This window comes from Acinonyx jubatus, chromosome E4 (genome assembly GCF_027475565.1).
Source record: "Acinonyx jubatus isolate Ajub_Pintada_27869175 chromosome E4, VMU_Ajub_asm_v1.0, whole genome shotgun sequence".
NCBI classification, from domain to species: Eukaryota; Metazoa; Chordata; class Mammalia; order Carnivora; family Felidae; genus Acinonyx; species Acinonyx jubatus.
This window is the reverse complement of record NC_069395.1, coordinates 28,361,963-28,382,722: the sequence shown is the minus strand read 5'-3', so window position 1 is coordinate 28,382,722 and position 20,760 is coordinate 28,361,963. Positions and strand designations below refer to the sequence as shown.

General features: G+C 44.9%; 2 protein-coding genes and 1 long non-coding RNA gene across 12 annotated transcripts in view; 2 read left to right on the top strand and 1 right to left on the bottom strand.

Moving 5' to 3' along the window:
• The window catches only part of NAV1 (neuron navigator 1), a 243,441-nt gene extending 236,958 nt beyond the window's left edge, over positions 1-6,483 (top strand). For all 10 annotated transcript variants that reach the window (XM_053208821.1, XM_053208822.1, XM_053208823.1 and 7 more), the window contains 4 exons: positions 427-623; positions 1,364-1,482; positions 3,471-3,668; positions 5,578-6,483. In XM_053208821.1, the coding sequence (XP_053064796.1) occupies positions 427-623; positions 1,364-1,482; positions 3,471-3,668; positions 5,578-5,673 (610 nt within the window). In that variant the 3' untranslated portion in view covers positions 5,674-6,483. The remainder of the gene's footprint in view (positions 1-426; positions 624-1,363; positions 1,483-3,470; positions 3,669-5,577) is intronic.
• LOC128312939 (uncharacterized) lies at positions 2,151-5,169 on the bottom strand. Its single transcript, XR_008292925.1, has 2 exons — positions 4,611-5,169; positions 2,151-2,430 (listed from the first exon to the last, which is right to left on the bottom strand). It is a non-coding gene; the product is annotated as an uncharacterized LOC128312939 (long non-coding RNA).
• Positions 6,484-14,463: 7,980 nt separating the features above from the next.
• Positions 14,464-20,760, top strand: part of IPO9 (importin 9) — a 55,933-nt gene continuing 49,636 nt past the window's right edge. Inside the window, exon 1 of the mRNA XM_027074678.2 lies at positions 14,464-14,685. Within this exon, the coding sequence (XP_026930479.1) occupies positions 14,523-14,685 (163 nt within the window). The 5' untranslated portion in view covers positions 14,464-14,522. The remainder of the gene's footprint in view (positions 14,686-20,760) is intronic.

Here is a 20,760-nt window from a genome sequence, read left to right as displayed (position 1 = left end):
GGATCCAACTAGAGGGGCAGTAGCAGAAGGAAAGCGAATTAGGCGGGGCCTCTGGGCTGGGAAGAGAGATTAGGTATATTTGCCATGTCAGTGATGGGGTGGAGGAGACCCCTCGAGAAGAGGAAGAAACTGCAAAACTAGGGGCTGAAGCTAGGACGCTGTAATTTGGGTTCTCTGCCCACACACCACCTCCCCATCTGGGTCATTGGGGTCAGAGGGTTATCTGAAGAGGGTCACTGATTTGAGGGTCAGCTCTGCCTGCCCAGTGCTACTGCCCTGAGTTCTGCCGAGCCCGCTATTACTTGAAAAGAAATCCAGCGGGCATCAGTGGGAGGCAGGCAGGAGGAGGGACGGACTGGCAGGGGATGAGCACCGACAGTGTCCGCATTGCCACCCCGACCCCATTCTCCCCATTCCTGGCTGCAGGATGCTGACCTTCTCCAACAACGTGGAGCCAGCCAATGGCTTCCTGGTTCGTTACCTGAGGAGGAAGCTGGTAGAGTCGGACAGTGACATCAATGCCAACAAGGAAGAGCTGCTTCGGGTGCTCGACTGGGTGCCCAAGCTGTGGTACCATCTCCACACCTTCCTTGAGAAGCACAGCACCTCAGACTTCCTTATCGGTACCGGGGTTCAGCTTCCGCCTTGGGGTCAGAAGGTGGCTTTCCTCTCCGACTTTGCCACCCGGTGGGATGTTCCCCTTTCTTTCTGGAGTCCTCAGCATGTAAAGGAGGGGCAAGCCTCAGGGCTTCAGACCCAGGTCCACTTAATGACTTAAGAAGTGTTCCCCTTGCAGTTAGCCCCATGATGGGGGCAAATCACTTCAACCAGCAGAAAGCTAACCCCGCTCCCTCATTTTTCCCGCACTTAACAGGGAAAAGGAAGGAAAGTGTTTAGGAGGGAATGGAAGAGGTTCCCGTCACTCCCTCACCTTGCTTCTACCTTGTGAGGAAGCATGTTTATGAGACTGCCAGCCAGGCAGCCGCTCCCACTAGTCTTGACAACAATCTCAGGACAGCCTGACTCTAGATTTCTTTTATTCCCCGGCGCCTGGATGGCTCAGTCAGTTGAGTGTCCGGCTTGGTTTCAGCTCAGGTCATGACCGCATGGTTCGTGGGATCAAGCCCCGCACCAGGCTCTGTGCTGACAGCAGGGGCCTGCTTGGGATTCTCTCTCACCCTCTCTCTGCCCCTCCCCCACTCACTCCTGCTCTCTCTTTAAATAAATAAACTTTAAAAAAAATATATTTCTTTCACTCCTTTAGTTATCAGATCCCTCTGCCTGGTATTAAGAAGTAAAAGAGAGAGATGACTGGGGAGAGCTGAGTTCTCAGCCATCTCAATGGCCTCATCCTTTTCCCTAGGCCCTTGCTTCTTTCTGTCCTGTCCCATTGGCATTGAAGACTTCCGGACCTGGTTCATTGACCTGTGGAACAATTCTATCATTCCCTACCTACAGGAAGGAGCGAAGGATGGGATCAAGGTGAGCCCTACCCTCTGACTCTACTCAATCCCAAGGTCAGGCTGTCCCACCAAACAAAGCAGAATATCTCTTCAAGGTTAGACATGAGGCTACTATGATTAGTTAGGTTCTCTTCCTACTCTTAGGTAGAGTAAGGCCGTGCCTCCAGTCACCATTTAGCAAATGGCTATGGGAGGACTGTCTCTGTGGCCTGTCCAGTCCTGGGCCTTCTGGCTCCATGCCCAACTCAGACCTCTCTCTTAAGGATCAGAGCAGGGGCACCTGGGTGGCTCAGTCTTTTGAGCATCCGACTTCGGCTCACGTCATGATCTCACAGTTTGTGAGATCCCCACATTGGGCTCAGGGCTGTCAGTGCAGATCCTGCTTCAGATCCTCTGTCGCCCCCCTCTCTGGCCTGTCCCCCACTCATACTCTCTCAAAAATGAATAAATATTTTTAAAAAAGAGGATCAAATAGAGAAATCACCAAGCTAAGAATTAAGTAAAACCCTACTATTAACTACTAATAAAAATGTTACTTTGGCCTAGTTCCATAACCTTTTTAAACATCCTTTTATAGAAGAAAGGAGATAATAAATTCTGCTCTGCCTAAATCACTGGGTTGTTTTGAAGATGTGAAATATATGAAAAGATTTTTAGAAGTTAGAATAAGAAGGATGCAAATAAGAATGCAAAAGGAAGAGGTCATTTTATTAAAACATCCCCAGTTTTTTTGGCCGTGAAGTAGGACATAATGATCACTATAGTTTATTCCAGCCCTAGTGAACTATAATGCAATGTCTGGACCCCTATTGGCCATATATTTTCCATGAAAGTAATTTGTTATTGGTGTACCTGAGTGGCTCAGTTGGTTAAGCATCTGATTTCCACTCACGTCATGATCTCATGGCCTGGGTTCAAGCCCCACATCAGGCTCTCTGCTGTCAGGGTATACAGCCTGCTTTGGATCCTAAAAAAAAAAATACGAAAAAGAATAAAAAATAAAACATAAATAGTAATTTGTTATTGTAATAGATATCCCCTAAGGACATGGTAAATTTCTAGAGACACTATCTATGAAACTGATGCCAGAAAACATTATTTCACTTAATTTTGCATTAAGCAGGTTCCAGGCTCTGAGCTGTCAGCACAGAGCCCAACACGGAGCCTGAACTCATGAACCTCGAGATCATGACCTGAGCCAAAGTCAGATGCTTAACCCAACTGAGCCACCCAGGTGCTCCAAAGTCAGAATTTTTTTTGTAAGATATGATTACTAGGGGTACCTGGGTGGCTCAGTCAGCTGAGCATCTGACTTCGGCTCAGGTCGTGATTTCACAATTCGAGTCCAGCGTTGGGCTCTGTGCTGCCAACTCAGAGCCTGGAGCCTGCTTCAGATTCTGTGTCTCCCTCTCTCTCTCCCCCTCCCCCAATCACACTCCATCTCTCTCACTCTCAAAAATAAATAAACATTAAAAAAAAATTTAGGGCCGCCTGGGTGGCTCAGTCGGTTAAATTTTAGCTCAGGTCATGATCTTCTGGTTCGTGAGTTCAAGCCCCACATTGGGCTCTGTGCTGACAGCTCAGAGCCTGGAGCCTGCTAAGGATTCTGTGTCTCCCTCTCTGCCCCTCCCCACTCATGCGCTCGCTTTCTCTTTCTCTCTCAAAAATAAACATTAAAAAAATTTTTTGACTTAAAAATTTTTAAACATTTTAGAAGAAGATATGATTACTAAAGTGGGAGAATTTCTTACTCAAAAAGTAAAATTATGGGACCATAAGATGGGTACATGTTAAGTATTTAACACAGTCTACCAAATTATCCTCCAAAGTAGTTTTACCAGCTGGCACCAACTTACTTCTTTTGTTGGGAAACTCAGAAAATTCCATGGGGGATCAGAGTCTCAAGGCTTTCCATTTAGGAAGTCCGTATGACCATCAGGAGACTGCATGAGCAAGCTTCTACCTGTGGATTCCTCTGCCAGTACTCACATTTCCCCTTCTATCCAGGTCCATGGACAGAAAGCTGCTTGGGAGGACCCAGTGGAGTGGGTCCGGGACACTCTTCCCTGGCCATCAGCCCAACAAGACCAGTCGAAGCTGTACCACTTGCCTCCACCTACCGTGGGCCCTCATAGCATTGCCTCACCTCCCGAGGATAGGACAGTCAAAGATAGCACCCCAAGTTCTCTGGACTCAGACCCTCTGGTGAGTAGAAGCCATTCTAAGGTAAAAGTAAGAGTATTATGGAATTGAACTCTTCGTGCATACCCTGATGGACACTGAAGGGTATCAGCAAGCCCAGGACTAGGAGGAGGTCAGTGAGGAGCTCAACTCTCAGAATCCTGGGTTATAAAGATCATATGCCTGCAACCTAGCTTAAGCTAAATAATAATGCATGCTGGCAAGATATACTCTAGTAAAGACCCAAGTCTCAGGCAGATCCCAGGTAGGATGCATGGTCACTACCTCTCCCTCTATGCTCTGGTGCTGTCCTGAGGACTGCCTCAGCTCAGTGGATTTCATGAGCCCCTGTAAGAAGCAGTCTGAGACAAGTGACCAACTAGGGGCAAATATTTGCAAGGCTTGTAACCAAAAGAGGATTGGTATCTAGAATATATAAAACTTCCCGGGGCACCTGGGTGGCTCAGTCAGTTAAGTGTCCGACTTCAGGTCAGGTCATGGGTCCAGTCGTAGGTTCGAGCCCCACGTCAGGCTCTGTGCTGACAGCTGGGAGCCTGGAGCCTGCTTCAGATTCTGTGTCTCCCTCTCTCTCTCTGCCCCTCCCCGGCTTGCACTCTGTCTCTCTCTCTCTCTCAAAAATAAACATTAAAAAAAATAGAATATATAAAACTTGCCACAAAATTTCCAAATAGAAGAATGGACGAAAGATATGAATAGGCATTTGACTGGAGGAAGTGCAAATGGCCAATAAAAATATAAAAAGATCCATAACCTCTCTAGTAATTGCGGGAATGCACATCCAAATAAGGAGATAACCATTTCACACTGCAAAAATAGTGTGTTTGGAAGCACAGGCTTCCTACTCTGCTGGTGGGAGTGTTCATTAGCAAAGTCATTTTCAAAGATAACTTGGCAGCTTATATTAAAATTTCAATGTGCACAACTTCTGTGACCTTGCCGTTTTACCTTGCAAGAAATTCTTCCACATAATACACTTTTATTTCAATTTTGACTTTGTTAAAAATGTAGTTATCTGTGTAAAAAAAAAAGCCATTAAGTTGGAAGACTGTTAGTGATCATGTAAATAAAAGGGTAGAGAGAAGATTCGATAAAGAACCAACCAGGCGTACTTAGCTAAAATGGAGGGTCATAGTCTTGAAGGACCAGGGGAGAGTGAGAGGTAAAGAGGGAAGAAGGAAGGAGGTGAATTACACTGAAGAGTTTAGACTTGACACAGAGCACTAGGGTACGTGAGCCAGGGGAATCTGGTTCATGATAACACTGGTTATCATCTATTGGAAGAAGTTGACAGACACAGATGTTCTTAGGGCCACTTTGCACATCCCTCCCAATATTAGTCAGTGTGTACGCGCCTTCTGTCCTTTTCTAGAGTGTGAGCGCCCTAGAAGCAGAGGAGGTCTCCGCTGTTTGGGCATCAGCTCACGGCAGGGCACCTTATGTCTCAGCCACACTCCTGAACATCACACACACATGCTTACAGACAGGGTTTAAGTAATCATTGCTGCTTTTTTTCTTTCTTTCTTTCTTTCTTTCTTTCTTTCTTTCTTTCTTTCTTTCTTTCTTCTTATTTATTTTGAGAGAGAGAGTAGGTGCAGGGCAGGGGCAGAGAGAGAGGGAGACAGAGAAACCCAAGCAGGCTCCACGCCTTCAGTGCAGGGCCCGATGCAGGGCTCAATCTCACGAACCTGAGATCATGACCTGAGCCGAAACCAAGAGTCGGACGCTCAACTGACTAAGCCACCCAGGTGCCGCTTCACTGCTGCTTTTTCATGAGCCACTTGTAAACTCTCTGGGCTCTAAATCACTTACGAAACAAGAATCAGACCCAGGATCTAGATTGTATTAGGTTTCCCTTCTGGGGGCGGGACCCTGAGTCCCAACTCTCATTAATCCACCCTTTTGCCCTTTTTAGATGGCCATGCTGCTGAAGCTTCAAGAAGCTGCCAATTACATTGAGTCTCCAGATCGAGAAACCATCCTGGACCCCAACCTCCAGGCCACACTTTGAGGGCCCAACAGTCCCTGTTACCCCGGACAGCAGAATGCCGGCAGGAGCGACGTTCTCTCCTCCTCTCCCCTCTCTTCTTCCAGAGCACTGGCTCTCCAGCCCGAGGAGAACAGGAGGGGGAGGAGGAGGTGAAGGAAGAGGGCAGGTTCTTGGTGCTGCACCTTCAAGAACTTCCTAGGAAGGACTGGTGGGGTGGAGTTTGGAAACTTGTGTCCCCTAGATCCATTTACTGGCCTCCTCTCATGACTTTGGGGAAAAGATGATTCTGGGTCTTTTTCCTTGATTTCTTGTCTCAATTAGAAACTCCTAGGCTTTCTGGGGAGGGGCTCAGAAGACATCAGCAAAACCTGCAGCAGTTCCTAAATGATTCTCATGAACAGCTCTGAGAGAGACAGCCCTGTGTGGGGAAACCTGAGGGAGGTGGAAGCTCCCCAGAATTTCTCACAGACCCTTCCGAGTTCTGTCACAACTGCCAATCACTCTTCTTCCCCCAGAGATCTGGCTGGAGCCAAGAAAAAGAAGCATGTGGTTTAAAAAATGTTTAAATCAATCTGTAAAAGGTATTTAAAAAAAAAAAAAAAAAAAAAAAGGAAAGATGAAGCTGGAGAGAGAGGAAACAGTTGCCAAGGTAGAGAGAGCGCTGCCCATCCCTGGATAACATAAGGGATGATGACAAGATGGCTGCCTATCTCAGAAGTCACCACACCACAAAAATAACATTCCAGCCTTCAGAGAAAGACTGCTAGCCGTCTTACACCCTTTAATTTAACATGCATGACAGTCAATAAACCCTACTTTTTTTATTTTTTATTTTCGCTTTTTGTTTCGTTTCTTTTTTTTTCCCCTCCCATGTGCCTATTGATTTTCCTTTTCTTTCTTTTCTTTCTTTCTTCCTTTCTTTCTTTCTTTCTTTTTCTTTCTCTCTTTCTTTTCTTTCTTTCTTTTTTCCTTTCTTTCTTCCTTCCTTTCTTTCTTTTGTCCCCCCCCCCCCATCTCCTCTCATGCCCACACAATGCTTGGATTGCTTTTCCTGGGCCTGGTTTGGCTTTGCCAAGTGGGTTTTCTCTGGAGAATCTGATGCCATCTAACTGGCCCTAGCTAGATACCTGCCACCCCACTATCTCTGGCGTTCTTGGGACTTATATGAGACATGAAGCATTGGCTCAGACAGAAGTAGTAGAAGAACCTTGACTTCCCTTTTGAGAAAGCACACGTTTTGCTTGGATGCTCAGCTGTCAGTCTCTGACTTAAAAAGGGTACCGCCCCGTGTTGATAGAAGATCTACTCTGAGCTTCACACTGGACTGGGAGGAAAACAGGAAACTAGAGCTATTCCTTTGTCTTGTGGCCTGTTTGGCCCCTCACTGCCCTATTCTGATGGCACCCACTCTGCTCGACTGAATCCAAAATCCCTAGCTGGCCTTTACCATTTGTTTCTGACAAGTAAATATTCACCTATAAGAGACTGGACATCCGTGTGAAATACTCCCAATCAGAATATAAGGCTCAAGGAATTTGATTTGGTGGCAAAGATCTGCCTTCCAAAGGGATCCACCTGTAGCAGAAGTTGCCCCAAAGGTCTGGCAGTCTGTATGCCTTCATTCAACAAACACGGAGTACTCACTGTCTGTCAGTCACTAGGTTTAAAAAAAAAAAAAAAAATGATGAGACTTGAGCCCTTATATTCACAACCTAGTAGGAAATCTTAATCTCCATTAAATGCACATCTTCTTATCTAGACCCTCAGGATCATCTAAGAAATGTAGCCAAAACCCAAGTTGCCAGCTAGAAAGAAGCCTTTGATTAGATGTCCAGTACACGGGGGGGTAGAAGGTCTGGGGATCAGTCAAGATGGACCCTGAAGGACTACAGAATCTTGCTTTATCTCAAGTGAGCAAGTTCTCTTCCCGCCATTTCTGGAAGACCCCGTGGGACCAGATACAGGTTGAACCGCCTGGTGAAGATGAAGTCTCAGGGTTCTGCAGATCAAAGATATGTGATCAGCCTGGGTCCAAGCACTTGTTGTTCAGATTCCTAAGTAGCACAAGACCTTATCAGAACTTCTAGGCGTACGAACCTGGACCATTCTGTCCTCCCCAACCAAGGAATACATGCATCGGACTCTTCACGTCAGGATATTTCCATTTAGGTCCAAAAGATGGTTCGGGTTGCTCCCCACGAAAGCTTCTGCATTCACCTGGTAGCTCCCAGGGATGACAGGGCCCTCTATGATGGAGACTATTACTGCTTTTGCTGCTAAGTCCGTGAGCTGTGAAGATCCCCAACCAACTCAGCTGTAAAATATGCAATTCTGTGGTGGGAAGAGGATGTTTGTTCAAGGATGGTGCTGAAATCACTGCCTTAAGGTCTCTGCTGTGCAGAATGAGGACACCCCAGAGCTGGGTGTTCTAACTTGGAAGGAAGGGAAGACCGGATGGGCCTTCTTTGGACCGAGGCCTCTTCTGAACCCTGTCCTTAGCTCCAGTCCCATGGCAAGGCTCAGACTTTTAATGCCACCTTGATAAGGTGGTTGAGCCTTTAATTCTCTACTTTCTGGTGCTGCCCAGCCAGTGCCTTCTAGCATGGATGTTACTGGCTACTTGAGAAAAAGGAAAGGGGAGAGCCCCTTCCTCCATTCCAACTGCCTCAGACCTCCAAAGGGATTCTTGTCTCCCTGGTAACCATGGATACCACTGGGAATTTTCCTTGGATCCTCAACAGGTTGATTCTGGAGGCCTCTCCTGGTATGAATTTTAATCTCTATTCTTGGGACCCACCACCTTCTACTCTGAGTTGACTGCTGCATTTAGCCCAGGTCTCTAGTTGCTTTCCTCCAAAAAGCGTGTTCCCGTCTAATGAGGTAGCACTGCAGGCTCAGCTTTCCCTCTGGAGCCTGGGACCCTGTTTACAGTTGCGCACTTGGGCCCCTCATTGTGGGGATCTATCATCTCACCAAGGAATCATGGTTATGTGGCAACTGCAGAAGGTTGAGCCTCCTCATGGTGCTATAACCCCTTGGGGTGCTCATCCAGACTTCTCTGAAGCAGAAAAGCTGAGCTCCCCCTTACTGCCCTGGAATTGATGGCAAGAGCAAATCCACAGCATTCTCTCCTACCTACGCACGTGCTTCTTAGTTGAGGCTACTGGGATCCCTCCAAAAATGAAAACTGGGTCCCCCAGCTAAATTCTCAGCCCCCAGGCACCTTCAGAAGAACCCAACCTGTCTAGGACTGGGATGTGTGCTCTCCCCTTCCTCTCCAGACCCTCATCTCCATTCCTCACCAAAGTGGGCTAGCAGAGGACATGGGTCAATACCCAAAATCAACTTCTGAGGAGAGCCACAACTGCAGGAGAGGTTCCTCAGCAGAGTCCCTCTCATTTCTGGATGAAGACAACCAACACACATTTTGTCCAGTGTATGTGTTTCTCAATCCCTGCCTAGGCATTAAAAATAAAATACTAGGTAATTGGAGGCTAATATGGGACCTGATGTCTGTGTGTGTGTGTGTGTGTGTGTCTCTCTCTCTCTCTCTCTTTCACAAGAGCAGTTTGCTGTTGCTGGTTCCTATCTTCTGAGGCTTCAGAATATTTTTTTAAAAATCTATGCTTTGTGGCAGCTCTACAGTGCTTATCTCTGTCTTTGTGTGAATCCTTATACCAATGTCTTTTTCGTGTAGTCTAAACATTGGGAAGCTAGAGGCTAGCAAGGAAGAAAGATTTGCTGTCCACGGACAGACCCTACAGTGAAGTCCTTATTGATTGCCATGCTACATTTGGTTTTAAATTACCAGCCTTCTAACTAATCTACTCACAGCCCGTAAGGATTTCAGACAAAATAGTGACTTTTTTTTTTTTTTTTTCATTTCACTTCTGGCTTTTTGGTTTTCCTGGTTCGCAAGATTCCCGATGGACCTTATCTCCCCATGTCTTCACTTCTGGCTCCCTGAGACCAGGGTCACACTATACAGAGGGACGCCCCCTTTTAGTCTCGGATGTAACTAGTTTCTGTAGTATTACAAAAGAGTAGGAAGAGAACAGCCTGCTCTTCCTCACAAATGCCTCACGTCATCGCCTGACAACGCATATACAGAAATTCTGCTTGTAGGTAAAATTTGCCATACTGAGTGAGACTTGGTCCTACAAGCCAGCATCAAGAGACCTACAGGAGGCTCTATGGTCTCTTTATTGCAGGGCGTTTGGGAAAGGAAGCTGTTCTTGTCCTAATCACACATTTATCATGGGGTTCAAGTGCTAAAGTAATCCAGATCACCAAATGTAACTCCTCACCATAACCTTTTTTTCTTATTCCTGGGCCTTAGCTGAGCTGAAGCTAATAAGTAGACTATCATAAGTCAACCCCACAAATGGGGTGAAATGTGTTTTTCCAGAGGGTTTACTGATGGATATACTGATTTAATCCTGGTACACTCTTTCGATGACTAGTAACTACTAGCAAGTTCTGGCTACTAGTGATTCATGACTCCACTAAAGAGGCCATAAGTAATAAAATGGTCTTAGGGACACTGTTCCCAAAAGGCCAACGCCTGAAGATACTGCCCTTTATACTTGAATCAGCTTTATATATTCATGAGTCCTCAGCCAACCTGATCAGGGACATATGGGGCCACCAACTTAGCTCTCTCCGCTGCTGATGATCCACGTGTGCATGTGTGCTCAGCCTAGCCCGGGAAGCAAGCACTGCCAGCCATGGACCCTGGCAAACAGAATAAACTGGAAGATGAGGACACCAATGGAAGCTGCACAGAGACCATTACAGCTGAAAATTAAACCTATGTATACTGGATCCTCCCAGTTTGATGTTTTGGCTATCTTTCTTCTTCTTTTTTTAATGTTTATTTATTTTTGAGAGAGAGTGAGAGCATGAGCGGGGGGGGGGGGGGGGGGGGCGGCGCAGAGAGAGGGAAACAGAGGATCCAAAGCGGGCTCTGTGCTGACAGCAGCAAGCCCATGGTGGGGCTCGAACTCAAGAACCATGAGATTGTGACCCAAGCCAAAGTCTGGCGCTTAACCGACTGAGCCACCCAGGTGCCCCTTGGCTATTTTTCTGAATGATTATGCCATGGAGAATTTTCTGTGACAAGAGTGGCCAGGGAAGTAAGTGAACTCTTGCTTCCTTGATTCAACTTTTTAGTGGTTTTCAACCTGTGTTTCCAGACCAGCAGCAGCAAGCACTGGGAACTTGTTAAAAATGAAATTCACAGGCCCCATCTCAGACCTACGGCATCAGAAACGAGGGAGAGGGCCCAGCAATTTGTTTTAACAAACCCTGTTGGTAATTCTGATGCATGCTACAGTTTGAAATTCACTTTCTAAAAGGGAAAGCCAAGTAGCAGAATCCCCACGCTGAGGGGCTTTAGGACTGAAAATCAGAAGGTCGCAGGTGATAATTCAGACTCTAATATTAATTTCAAACTCACCCTTCTTGTGCTTCTTTACGTTTCTGTTTTTCCTTTTATTTAACACAGAAAAGGTACGTGTGCCTTTGGGTAGACATTAGGGGGGATGCTGGCCTCTCTTCTAGCTGAACACAATCTTCAGAGAAAAGTATGGCTCTGAAATTTTTACCTGGGAAACTAATGGGCTGTCACAGAAAAAAAAAAAAAAAGCAGTCGGAGGTCTCTTCCAGATTGCTCTTCTGCTGGATTATTTGTGTCTACAGTGAGCCTTTTTCTGATTATATAATAGGATAAGAAAAGGCAGAAAATCTCATTTGTATTTCCATGGCAACTTGTTCTCTTAGCAACAAGCCCTCTCCTTTCGCTGAGTTCTAAAGGCACTTCTGGGTCTGAGAACCTGGCTAGAACCTCCTTCCCCAAGGCAGCTGGAGGGCTTGAGGACCCCAGGAAGATCCCTTCTCCATGCTCTGCTCGGCTCACAGGAGAGACTGAAACACAATGAAGATGTGGGACAGGGGTAACTAAGTCCCTGGGCCCATCCTTTCCTTCCTCACACCAGGACTTGGGTACAGACCTACTCAGACACAGTGATGGAATAAAATCTTAAAAAACAAACAAACAAACAAACAACCCTGAAAGGAGCTTCTTACCTTTCCAGATTCACGGGGTAGCTGATGGGACCATAGGGTAGATGGGGCTGTTTACAACTGGTTCTGTCTCAAGTTTGTCAGTTTTCCCTGAGAGGGAGCTTATGGATAAAGGACAAAGAAATGTGCTAGTACTAGGCCTCTTGAAATTTAGAACCAAGGGTCTGGAGGAGGAACTAAGGCTGGAAGAAGGCGAGTGTAAAACTATTGCACTAACATCACCCCCTCAGTCCCCAAAAGGCTGATGATGGGCCTTTGATCATCTCCTGTGGGGTCGTTCTGCTTTCCTGCCATTGCTTGGAGATGGAAGGTGTTGGATAATAAGCCAAGAGCTCCCATATCCCAGCCAATATATGGTTACTGCTGTGCAGTAGCCTCCCACTTCCTAATGTTTTTTGTTACCGTTGTTTTTTGTTTGTTTTTCTTTTTTAACAGAACAATCTTTTTTTTTTTTTTTGATGAATTCCAACCCCTGCTAGATTCCTTCCCTCCCCCCACCTCACCCCCATCCTGTTTTAGGCAGCGCTGTTTACGTGATCGAGTCTGTGTTTCTCAAATGCATGCCGACCCTCAGGTGGAAAGTGGGCAGGAATTTTTGCAAGAGGTTTTTTTTGGTTTTTGTGGTTTTTTTTAATTTATTGGACATAAAGCCCCAGACCAGGATATGTGTGTGTCTGTGTGTTTGTGTTTTTTTCTCATTTGACCCTCCCCTCTTTTTAAATCTACCCCCTTTTATAATCTAGTGTAGAGAAAGCAAATTTGAATCTGGAAAGCAAACCGTTGTATATAGTTGCGGTAACAATCATGAAGAGAGCTGGGCTGTCTGCTCAGTAATTTGTTTTAAGAAACAAATTGATTGAAAATCAAATCCATGCCAGGCCAGCTGAAGAGGCCTTCTTCCATCACTGCCAGAGGCCCCTCTCATGAGGTTCCTCTGTCCATCAGGCTTGTCTCCTCCCAGCAGGATTCCTCTGTTCCATGCCATTTGCGTTTCAATAAAGCTATCTCCTGTATTGTCCACTGGTTCTATCTAGTTCCCTCTCTGTCTGGTTTCTGTCTCCATTTATCTTGTGGCCCATTCCTGATCTGCAAGGTGAGACTACTGGTAGTCATTTGCCTAACCAAGAGGTAAACCTCACCTGCCTGGATATGTTTGATCCTCAAATCCTAAGCAGGAGTTCTGGACCCCTTTGGTTGGGAAAGGGGTGGATGTGGTTCCTACTTGCATGCTCTGGACATAGCCTCCTTCACCAGCCCAAAATTCAGGGTTCTTGAGTCCTCCATCCACTGCCACAATGTTTGAAAATCGACCACCCTCTGGACTTTCCTAAGTTTTCTTCCAGGGGTGAAGGCAAATTAACCGATGAGAAAAGAAGCTGTTCTAATGGAACAAGGAAAGAAGGAAAAGAAGTCCTACGATTCCCTACTATGGAATTTCGAGGTCCGAGAAGCAATCTTTTTTTTCCCCTACGAAATTGTAGTAACACAACCCACCTGTCCTCTAACATGGGAGGTGACAAAACATGTTTAGAGCTATCCTCAAATCAAGGAGTCAATCTTTAGGAAGATACTCAGATGAACCGACAACCCCAGATCACCATCAATTTAGCAGCCACAGGCCTAGAACTAGGTGAGGAATTGCCATCTGGTTTCCTCTGCCACTTGGGAGAGTCAGAGTTCCTAGAAACCATTTTAAGGCACTCAACCTGAACAGCTACTAAAAATGACCTGTTTCTCTTTGGTCTAGCGCTTCCCACTCCCAATAACATATCATCCCATCCATCTGGCACTACATGCTCACCAACCTGCCCTGATTCTTTTTTAATTTGCAATTTAATTTTTTTTGTTAATTCTGCCCTGCATTCTCAACTCCTCTCGATAATCCTCTCCACTCGCTCCAGTATTTAGAATTATCTCTATTCTTTCAGCCATTTCCCGTGACCAGCCGTGGGATATCCATATTAAACTACTCTTGTTCCTTCATTCCTTAAACGTCCAGCACAATTTCTCTGGGGGAGAAAAAAAAAAAAAATTATACATTCTCAACGAATAGGATTCATTCTCAAATAGACATTCAAGTACTTTCTCCGGAGGAAAGAAATACCATTTCCCACGCAGGTGCCCTCTCCTGGCCAGACATTCCAATTTTGAAGTTGGGCTCAACTAGGCTGGAAAACCAGGGGGTTGGGTCTATGGCAGGTGACCACTCCCCGCTGCTCCATCCACTTCGGTTTCTTTTTCCCCTACCTTTGAATTCTTGAGCCTGAGATGAAGAGGCTCACTTGAGCCGTTGTTGTTGTTGTTGTTGTTGTTGTTGTTGTTGTTGTTGTTGTTTTTCAGTGTTTGAGGGGGCGAAAAAGGCTGGTTTAAAATAGCTATTTCTGACCCAGAACTCTCTCCTCAAAGCCCTCTACACCCATTCCCATCTCAACTCCTCTCTCCTAACACTGTAGCTTATGCCTGAAAGATCCATGAATCTAAAGTCCTCTATCATAGGCTTTGTTCCAAGTGAGTTTACTAACTTGCTGTTCCACTCAGGAAAGCCCCCTAACCTCTCTGGAGCTCAGTTTTCACAAAAATGCGAAGCGATTCTCGCGGGAAAAGGTGCAGTTTTCGTCCATACGGCAGGCGGCGCTGTCTCTGGAGGTTTAGACCCATTCCCCGCCCCCTTCTAGCTCCCGCCCGACTCTGGTGCGCAGGCGCGGCTTCGCGGATTGGCCGCGCGCGGGAGCCGTCATTCAGTGGCGGGTCCCGGCCGTGGGGCTGGCGGGCTGAAGGGAAGAAAGATGGCGGCAGCGGCGGCGGCTGGTGCGGCCTCCGGGCTGCCGGGTCCAGTGGCACAAGGACTGAAGGAGGCGTTGGTGGATACGCTCACCGGGATCCTATCCCCAGTGCAGGAGGTGCGAGCGGCTGCCGAGGAACAAATTAAGGTGCTCGAGGTGACAGAGGGTGAGTGAGGCGGGACCATCACGAGGATGTGTCGGACCTGGGCCGGCCGTACTGTCCGCTGACCGCAGCTCGGGACCGGCTGGGGACAAGGGGAGCCTGAGCCAGTGGAGATCTGGGCGCCGAGGCCCAGCAGGCAGGAGTGGGGCAGGAAGAGAGGATGATGTCCCCGGTGGCTGTGAAAGTCCCGGAGAGGGGAGGCGCGCCTGGAGGAGAGGGTCGGGAGAGGTGGAGCCTCGGAGGGGAGAGGGAGGGTGGAGACTTGAAAAGCTAGATGGAGCCTAGGATCTGCAGAGGACCGAGATGGAGCTAGACTTGCTGCTTTGGAGGAAGTCGCGCGGTCTGGGAAATATTTTTGAGTTCAGAACCAGGGTCTTTTGCTGTCCTCTTCGCCAGCTCGGTTGTGCTGGAATAGGAGTAAAGGGAGTTGTTAGAAGTGGTGAGAGGGCAGAGCCTTGAGAACGCGGCTATCAGAGCTTAGTAGATATCAAACAAGTTTCTGCTTCCGAGTTATAAACCTAGCTGGTCGGTTTACCTCTTAATGTTTCCCCAGAAATCAAATTCAGTGCATGTGCAGCTGATTCACCTTCCTGGCCATAGTCCCCTTTAATTTTCAAAATAATTTACACTTATTAAATACCCCTGTGTGCATTTCTGTTTGGAGGAACCGATCATCCTTTGTCTTTGACTCTTTGTCCCGGTACTCCTAGTATATGCTTTAAAGTGATGGAGAAAAAAATAAACTATTGGTTGGAGATTGTCAATTTCCTGCTGAGTGGGCCTTTCACCAGGCCGCGTGTAACCACTTTACGAAGAACAATTTGATCCTAAAACAGGAGAAGGGAAAAATCCTCTTGGTCTTTATGTAAGAAATATATCTGGTCTGTTAAAGCCTTCGCTGGAAGAACTGCAAATCCTTAGACTGTCTCCCAGCTCAGCCACCTCTTAAAGACCTCTTCCGAGATATGGGAGATTGTCCATGGTCTGACAAATCACACTCAAAACCTTGAGTTCGCTCTTCTACTGGGATTAGGATTTTATTGAAAAGAACTTCAGACATATCTCCCTTTAATTTTCCCTCACCGCATGAGAGAGCTATTGAAAATGAATTTCCTCCTATTGGAAATACGTTGAGATTTGGGATATAACAGGTTAAGGACCTTTTTGAAGGCCTAATTGTAATTGTCATTGTTCTATAAAATGTTAGACCCTACAATAGGAGCAGTTGCTGGTTAGGAGAAAGCTCTTTGAGAACCATGCATAGATTGATTGGAGTTATTCTAGTCTCGGTAAAATTTTTGTATTCACATTGTCTCTGCCTCCCTTGGATGTGAAGGAGGAAGAGTGACAAAGCAAAGGAACCTCATCACATTCAAGTTACTACTTGAATAAAATTGACGGTCTGATGCCTTCCCTGAATGCTAGCCGGTGATCCTGGTGTCCCAAATGTATGTCTGGCACCTTCCTACAAAAGGTGAACCTGAGTGCATGTTTTAAGTGCCCAATAACAGCTCCACTTGGGCTCTGATCCCTTCTCTAGCCAATGCCATGGTCTCATCTAGGCAAAGTCTAGGACTGTGTAAATTTCTTGAGAGCGTTTTGAAATTCTAGTCTCACTTTCTTCATCTTTTGGGGTCTTGAAATCTAAAAGAGAATTGCAGAGTTTTGCATTTGATTTAGGCCACTGATGGGAATAGACTGAAACACACACACCTTAACTTACTGGTAATGTGCTCTCAGGCATGCTGTGCAACATGAAACGGCTATAATACAGTGACCTGATATCAGTGGTCTAGTACTAAGGCATATGACGCACAGGGTTAGGATGTGATGTACAGGGTTGGACCAAGTCTCTGGAGTTGATTGAAGTGCTTTGGACCCTTTGGAGGCTCTGTTTTTTAAATAAGCCCAATTCCTTATATTTACTTAAAAACTATAAAAATTCACCCCTTTCAGTAACCTAGTTTTAGGTGGAGAGTGGTGAGCCATTCTTCAGATATAGTACCTTGCTTCTCTCCCTTCCTCCTTACCGCCTTTAACAAGTTATTTTTTGCCATTGGGTCCAGAGTACCTCCTGTCTTGTATTCTGTCTGAATCTCAAATGTTTCCTTAACATGCTCACTAGTTTCTTTTCCACTAGCCATTGCCTTCCTTTATATGAAAATATAGCACCTGGCTTCCTAGCCAGAATTTAGCCAACCATCTGTCCTGATGAAACTGGTAGGATGTTGCTCCTGCTATTATATTGGAACATCCTGCAGGCCAGGGCAGGAGCATTCTTGCAAATGAGTGAACAAGATCATTTTCCACTCCTTTGGAGTTGCTTCACATTTTAGTTTTATCCTAGTGGAAGAAACCTTGCTTTCTGGTCCTCTGAAATACACTTCCTTAAAATTTGAAGTTAATGAGAAATCTGAGAGTTGGTATCTACTATTATTTGTATTCTGGTAATCTTTTGATCTTTTTGGTTCTATGGGGCCAACATCAGGTGACAGCCAAATCTGGTTGTTTCTAGTCCCTCTGTCCCCTCAAATAACTGTCTTTGTGAGCCGTTTATTGTTGCCTCACACAGGAGACTGGCCCCAGTTGATCTTTAAGATTAACCAGTCTACTCCCTTTGACAAATAGGTGTACCACCTTCCTTGGTTGCCAGGTGATGACCCCTAGTCTTGGAGCTTAAGTGGAAGAATCTCTAACTTTGAGGGAAAGGGCACAGGTCATTTGTTAACCCTCTGTTAAATGGAGAGACAAGAGAGGTTGACATGCTCTGACCAGATTCTTGGGTAGATGAAATTTTAAGAAACATTTATCCCAGAAAATAGGATTGAAGTTGCTGGAGCCCAAAGCACATTCTGCTCCTGATTTGAGAAGCATAGTGCAAGTTTGGAAGTTCCTCTATTATTACAGTATTCCAACAGATAATTGTTACCCTTTCTTTTCTCTTAGGAAGACTGAGATTTTGAGTTTGATGAACAGAGTTTGCAGGAATTTAGTTTTGCTTCAACAGAGTAAGAATAAGTCTTTTGATCTGTTAGAACATTCATCTAATTCTTGTTTTATTTAACACACGGAGTCATATAAAGCATTTTATAAACATAGTAATTAAAAAGATTGGGAAGTTTGTGAACTGCTGAAGATCTCTTACATCAGAGTCTAATGTTCTCTACTGAGCTTTTCTTTTTTGTCTGACTTATGAGAAGATCATGACTTTTGAGAATGTCACCTCTTTATTTTTGGTGTATTTATGCTTTACTTTTTTATATCTTAGAATGAAGTTTTTCCTTCTTTTCCTTCTTTCTCCATTTTCCTCTAAGAGCAGCATCACCCAAGTGGTAGAATGAGTTGCTTTCATTCATAAGCTCTAATTCTCCAGGCCAGCATAGCAGACTTTCTTACATAACCAAATTTAGACCCTAGGTCATTTTCTTCTCTTAGTTATTTCTTTTTGTCTATTAGAAGTGAAGGCATTTTTCCCTGCCATTTGTCTTTGACTTAGTCTTTTCTGTCTTGCTCCCAACAGATGCCTCACATAAAATACATTTTTTCCCTTCCATCACCACTATATTGAACTGGGGAGGGGGTAATTATCTCTCCCTCACCTTTCCTGGCATTCAGATGCTGCCCATATATCAGTGTTGATTCCCCCATCTTAGATGCCTAGAGAGATGTTCCTGCTGGCTGGAAGTTTGCTTTCTGGTTCTCATGGGCACTTTTCTGGCTCTCTTACAGTATAGCGTAAGCACTGTCACCTGCGAAGGGAGCCTCTCAAGGATCCAGACGCACTCCTGGGCATGTGGCGGGCACTGAGCCGAGCGGAAGGCGGCCACGCTCGGAAAAAGGCCAGTGGTGGAGTTTTCTTTTTCCTTTCAGCTGTGGTTTTGTGGTGCTCACCAACCTCCATAAGAAAAGGGGGGCTTTTCCAGAGCTATACTCAGAACTACATCCTTTCCCAACCAAACCCTATTCACAGTTCTTCTTAGCAGTAGCTTCCCTGACTGTCAAAGCACTGCCAAATCTCATGTCTCTCTAGTGACCCTTAAGTCCAGTAGCATATGTTTCTTAATTTCCCCTTTATCCTCCATGCTCTCCTTTGGATCTTCCCTTCGAAGCCAAGTTTTAGATAATGTTTTTGCCTAGTGAGGTGAGAGGAGAGAAAGAGGAGCAAGGATAATGATAGAGGGGAGCAAAAGACTAAAACCCCAGAGAATGAGCTAGAGAAGGAGGGCAAAGGCTTTCTTGAAAAGGAAGTCAGAGGATACCATTTTGTGCTGGATAAGAGTATACTCAGGAACCTGTAGTCAGGGTGAAAACCCAGGTTGACAGAATGGGTTTATCTTCATCTTGGGAAAAGAAACCAGACAAAAATGGCATTAGAAAGCTAACTTCTTACAACCCATTTGAATGTCCCCTTTCGGCTTAATTGATTGTAAATTGAATCTTAGTTTAATCTGAATTGTTGTTTTCAAAGCAAGACAAAATAAAACAGCTGTGTATGTCGGTGTTTCTTGTACTTTTCCTGCCTTAACCATCCCAAAGCAAGTTATTCAGTGGTTCTTTCTAGTTTATGTTAAAGACACCAATCAGCAAAACTGGAAATCCCCCAATACACACTAATATAAGTAAAAGTACCTTTTCTTTATAGACATACTTAGTTGTATTTCTTCAAAAAATATGTGGTCTCTGTTAAGTGAGTATCTGTAAGTAGAATTTTTACTACCTAACAGAAATCAGTGGACAGGAGCAACCATATTGATGGTTTAAAACATGTCAGAGAACTTAAGGGTTTTTTTTCTGGCTTTTCCTTATGTGCGTTAGTTTTAAAGCAGAGTTCACCACACCACCGCTATCACTCCTTGTAAATAATTCTTACAGCTTTTAAGTGAACTAAAGTTTTATGGTATGAAAATCTTCTATGGTGACCGATATCTCTGTATTTCTAATGGGCATATAGTCTAGGCAGAATAGGAAATACATTAAACAGGAAATACTATTAAATAAATAATAATTGAATTTCACTCTTACATCTCCCTATAACCTAATGCAAGTGAGTTCTTGGTCTTTGAAATTTTGGGATTTCCAAACTAGAGCTGATCATGTGACCACTGTTTTTGAAACTGGGAGCCTGTAGAAAAGAAAATCTGTTCTGTTTATCCAGTCTTTAGTTAATGGTGATTATAGTCTTTGAAGATTTTCTTTCTCATTAATGCTTTTCAGCAGAGAGTTATATACTTGAACTTTCAAGCTTCTTCTTTCCTGTGTGGAGGAAATAAGCTTTCAGAGAAATTTATCTTATAATGTTTGTTGTAAGTACAGATCCCCTGGTTGACTTAGGTTTCTTTGCCCCTCGTGGATCTTAATCTTCTGATGATCTCTTACTCTCACCATCCCTTGCAATCTCAGTGATGCATGAAGCGAAGTGATTAGTGGAAATTGGGGTGTGATCTTTGATGATCTTGATACTAGATCTTGTATTAGAGTGGATAGCTCCCAGCTATCGTGATCGTTACCAGAGTACTGCCTACCTTCTTCTGGCACTGGTATGGAAGAAATGTATTCACACTACACTTTTCTTCCAAAGGAATAGACTTGATATTCTCAGGTTCATGAGAAAGGACCCCCAAATAGTGGCAAGACTTAGGTGTAGAGTTTGCCTGGTCTTCATGCTATAATGATTCTTCTAATTGGTACCAGTGTTGACTGGTGGAAAATGCATGGTTCCTTGTCCGTTCTGTGAGCCTTAGTGTTGACCCTATAACTGTAACAGTATCTGTGCTTTCATTGAAAAAGTAATTATTCAGATTTGTTTAAATTTTAAAGTCCCACCTCAAGTTTCAAACCCTTTCAAAAACTCTCATTTTTATACCCCAGTATCTTTTCCACATTGTATGAGTAAAGATTTTGTTCATCTTGATCCCATTTTAGTTTGTCTCTATAGTAATGATCCAAAAATTGTGCTCTTGCCAGGAATATTAAAACCCATATCATAATGGTCCATGCAAAAGTTGAAATATGTGCTTTACAAGAAAATACTGTACGGGCCACATAATTTATGAATATATATAGATCATCCTTAAAGAT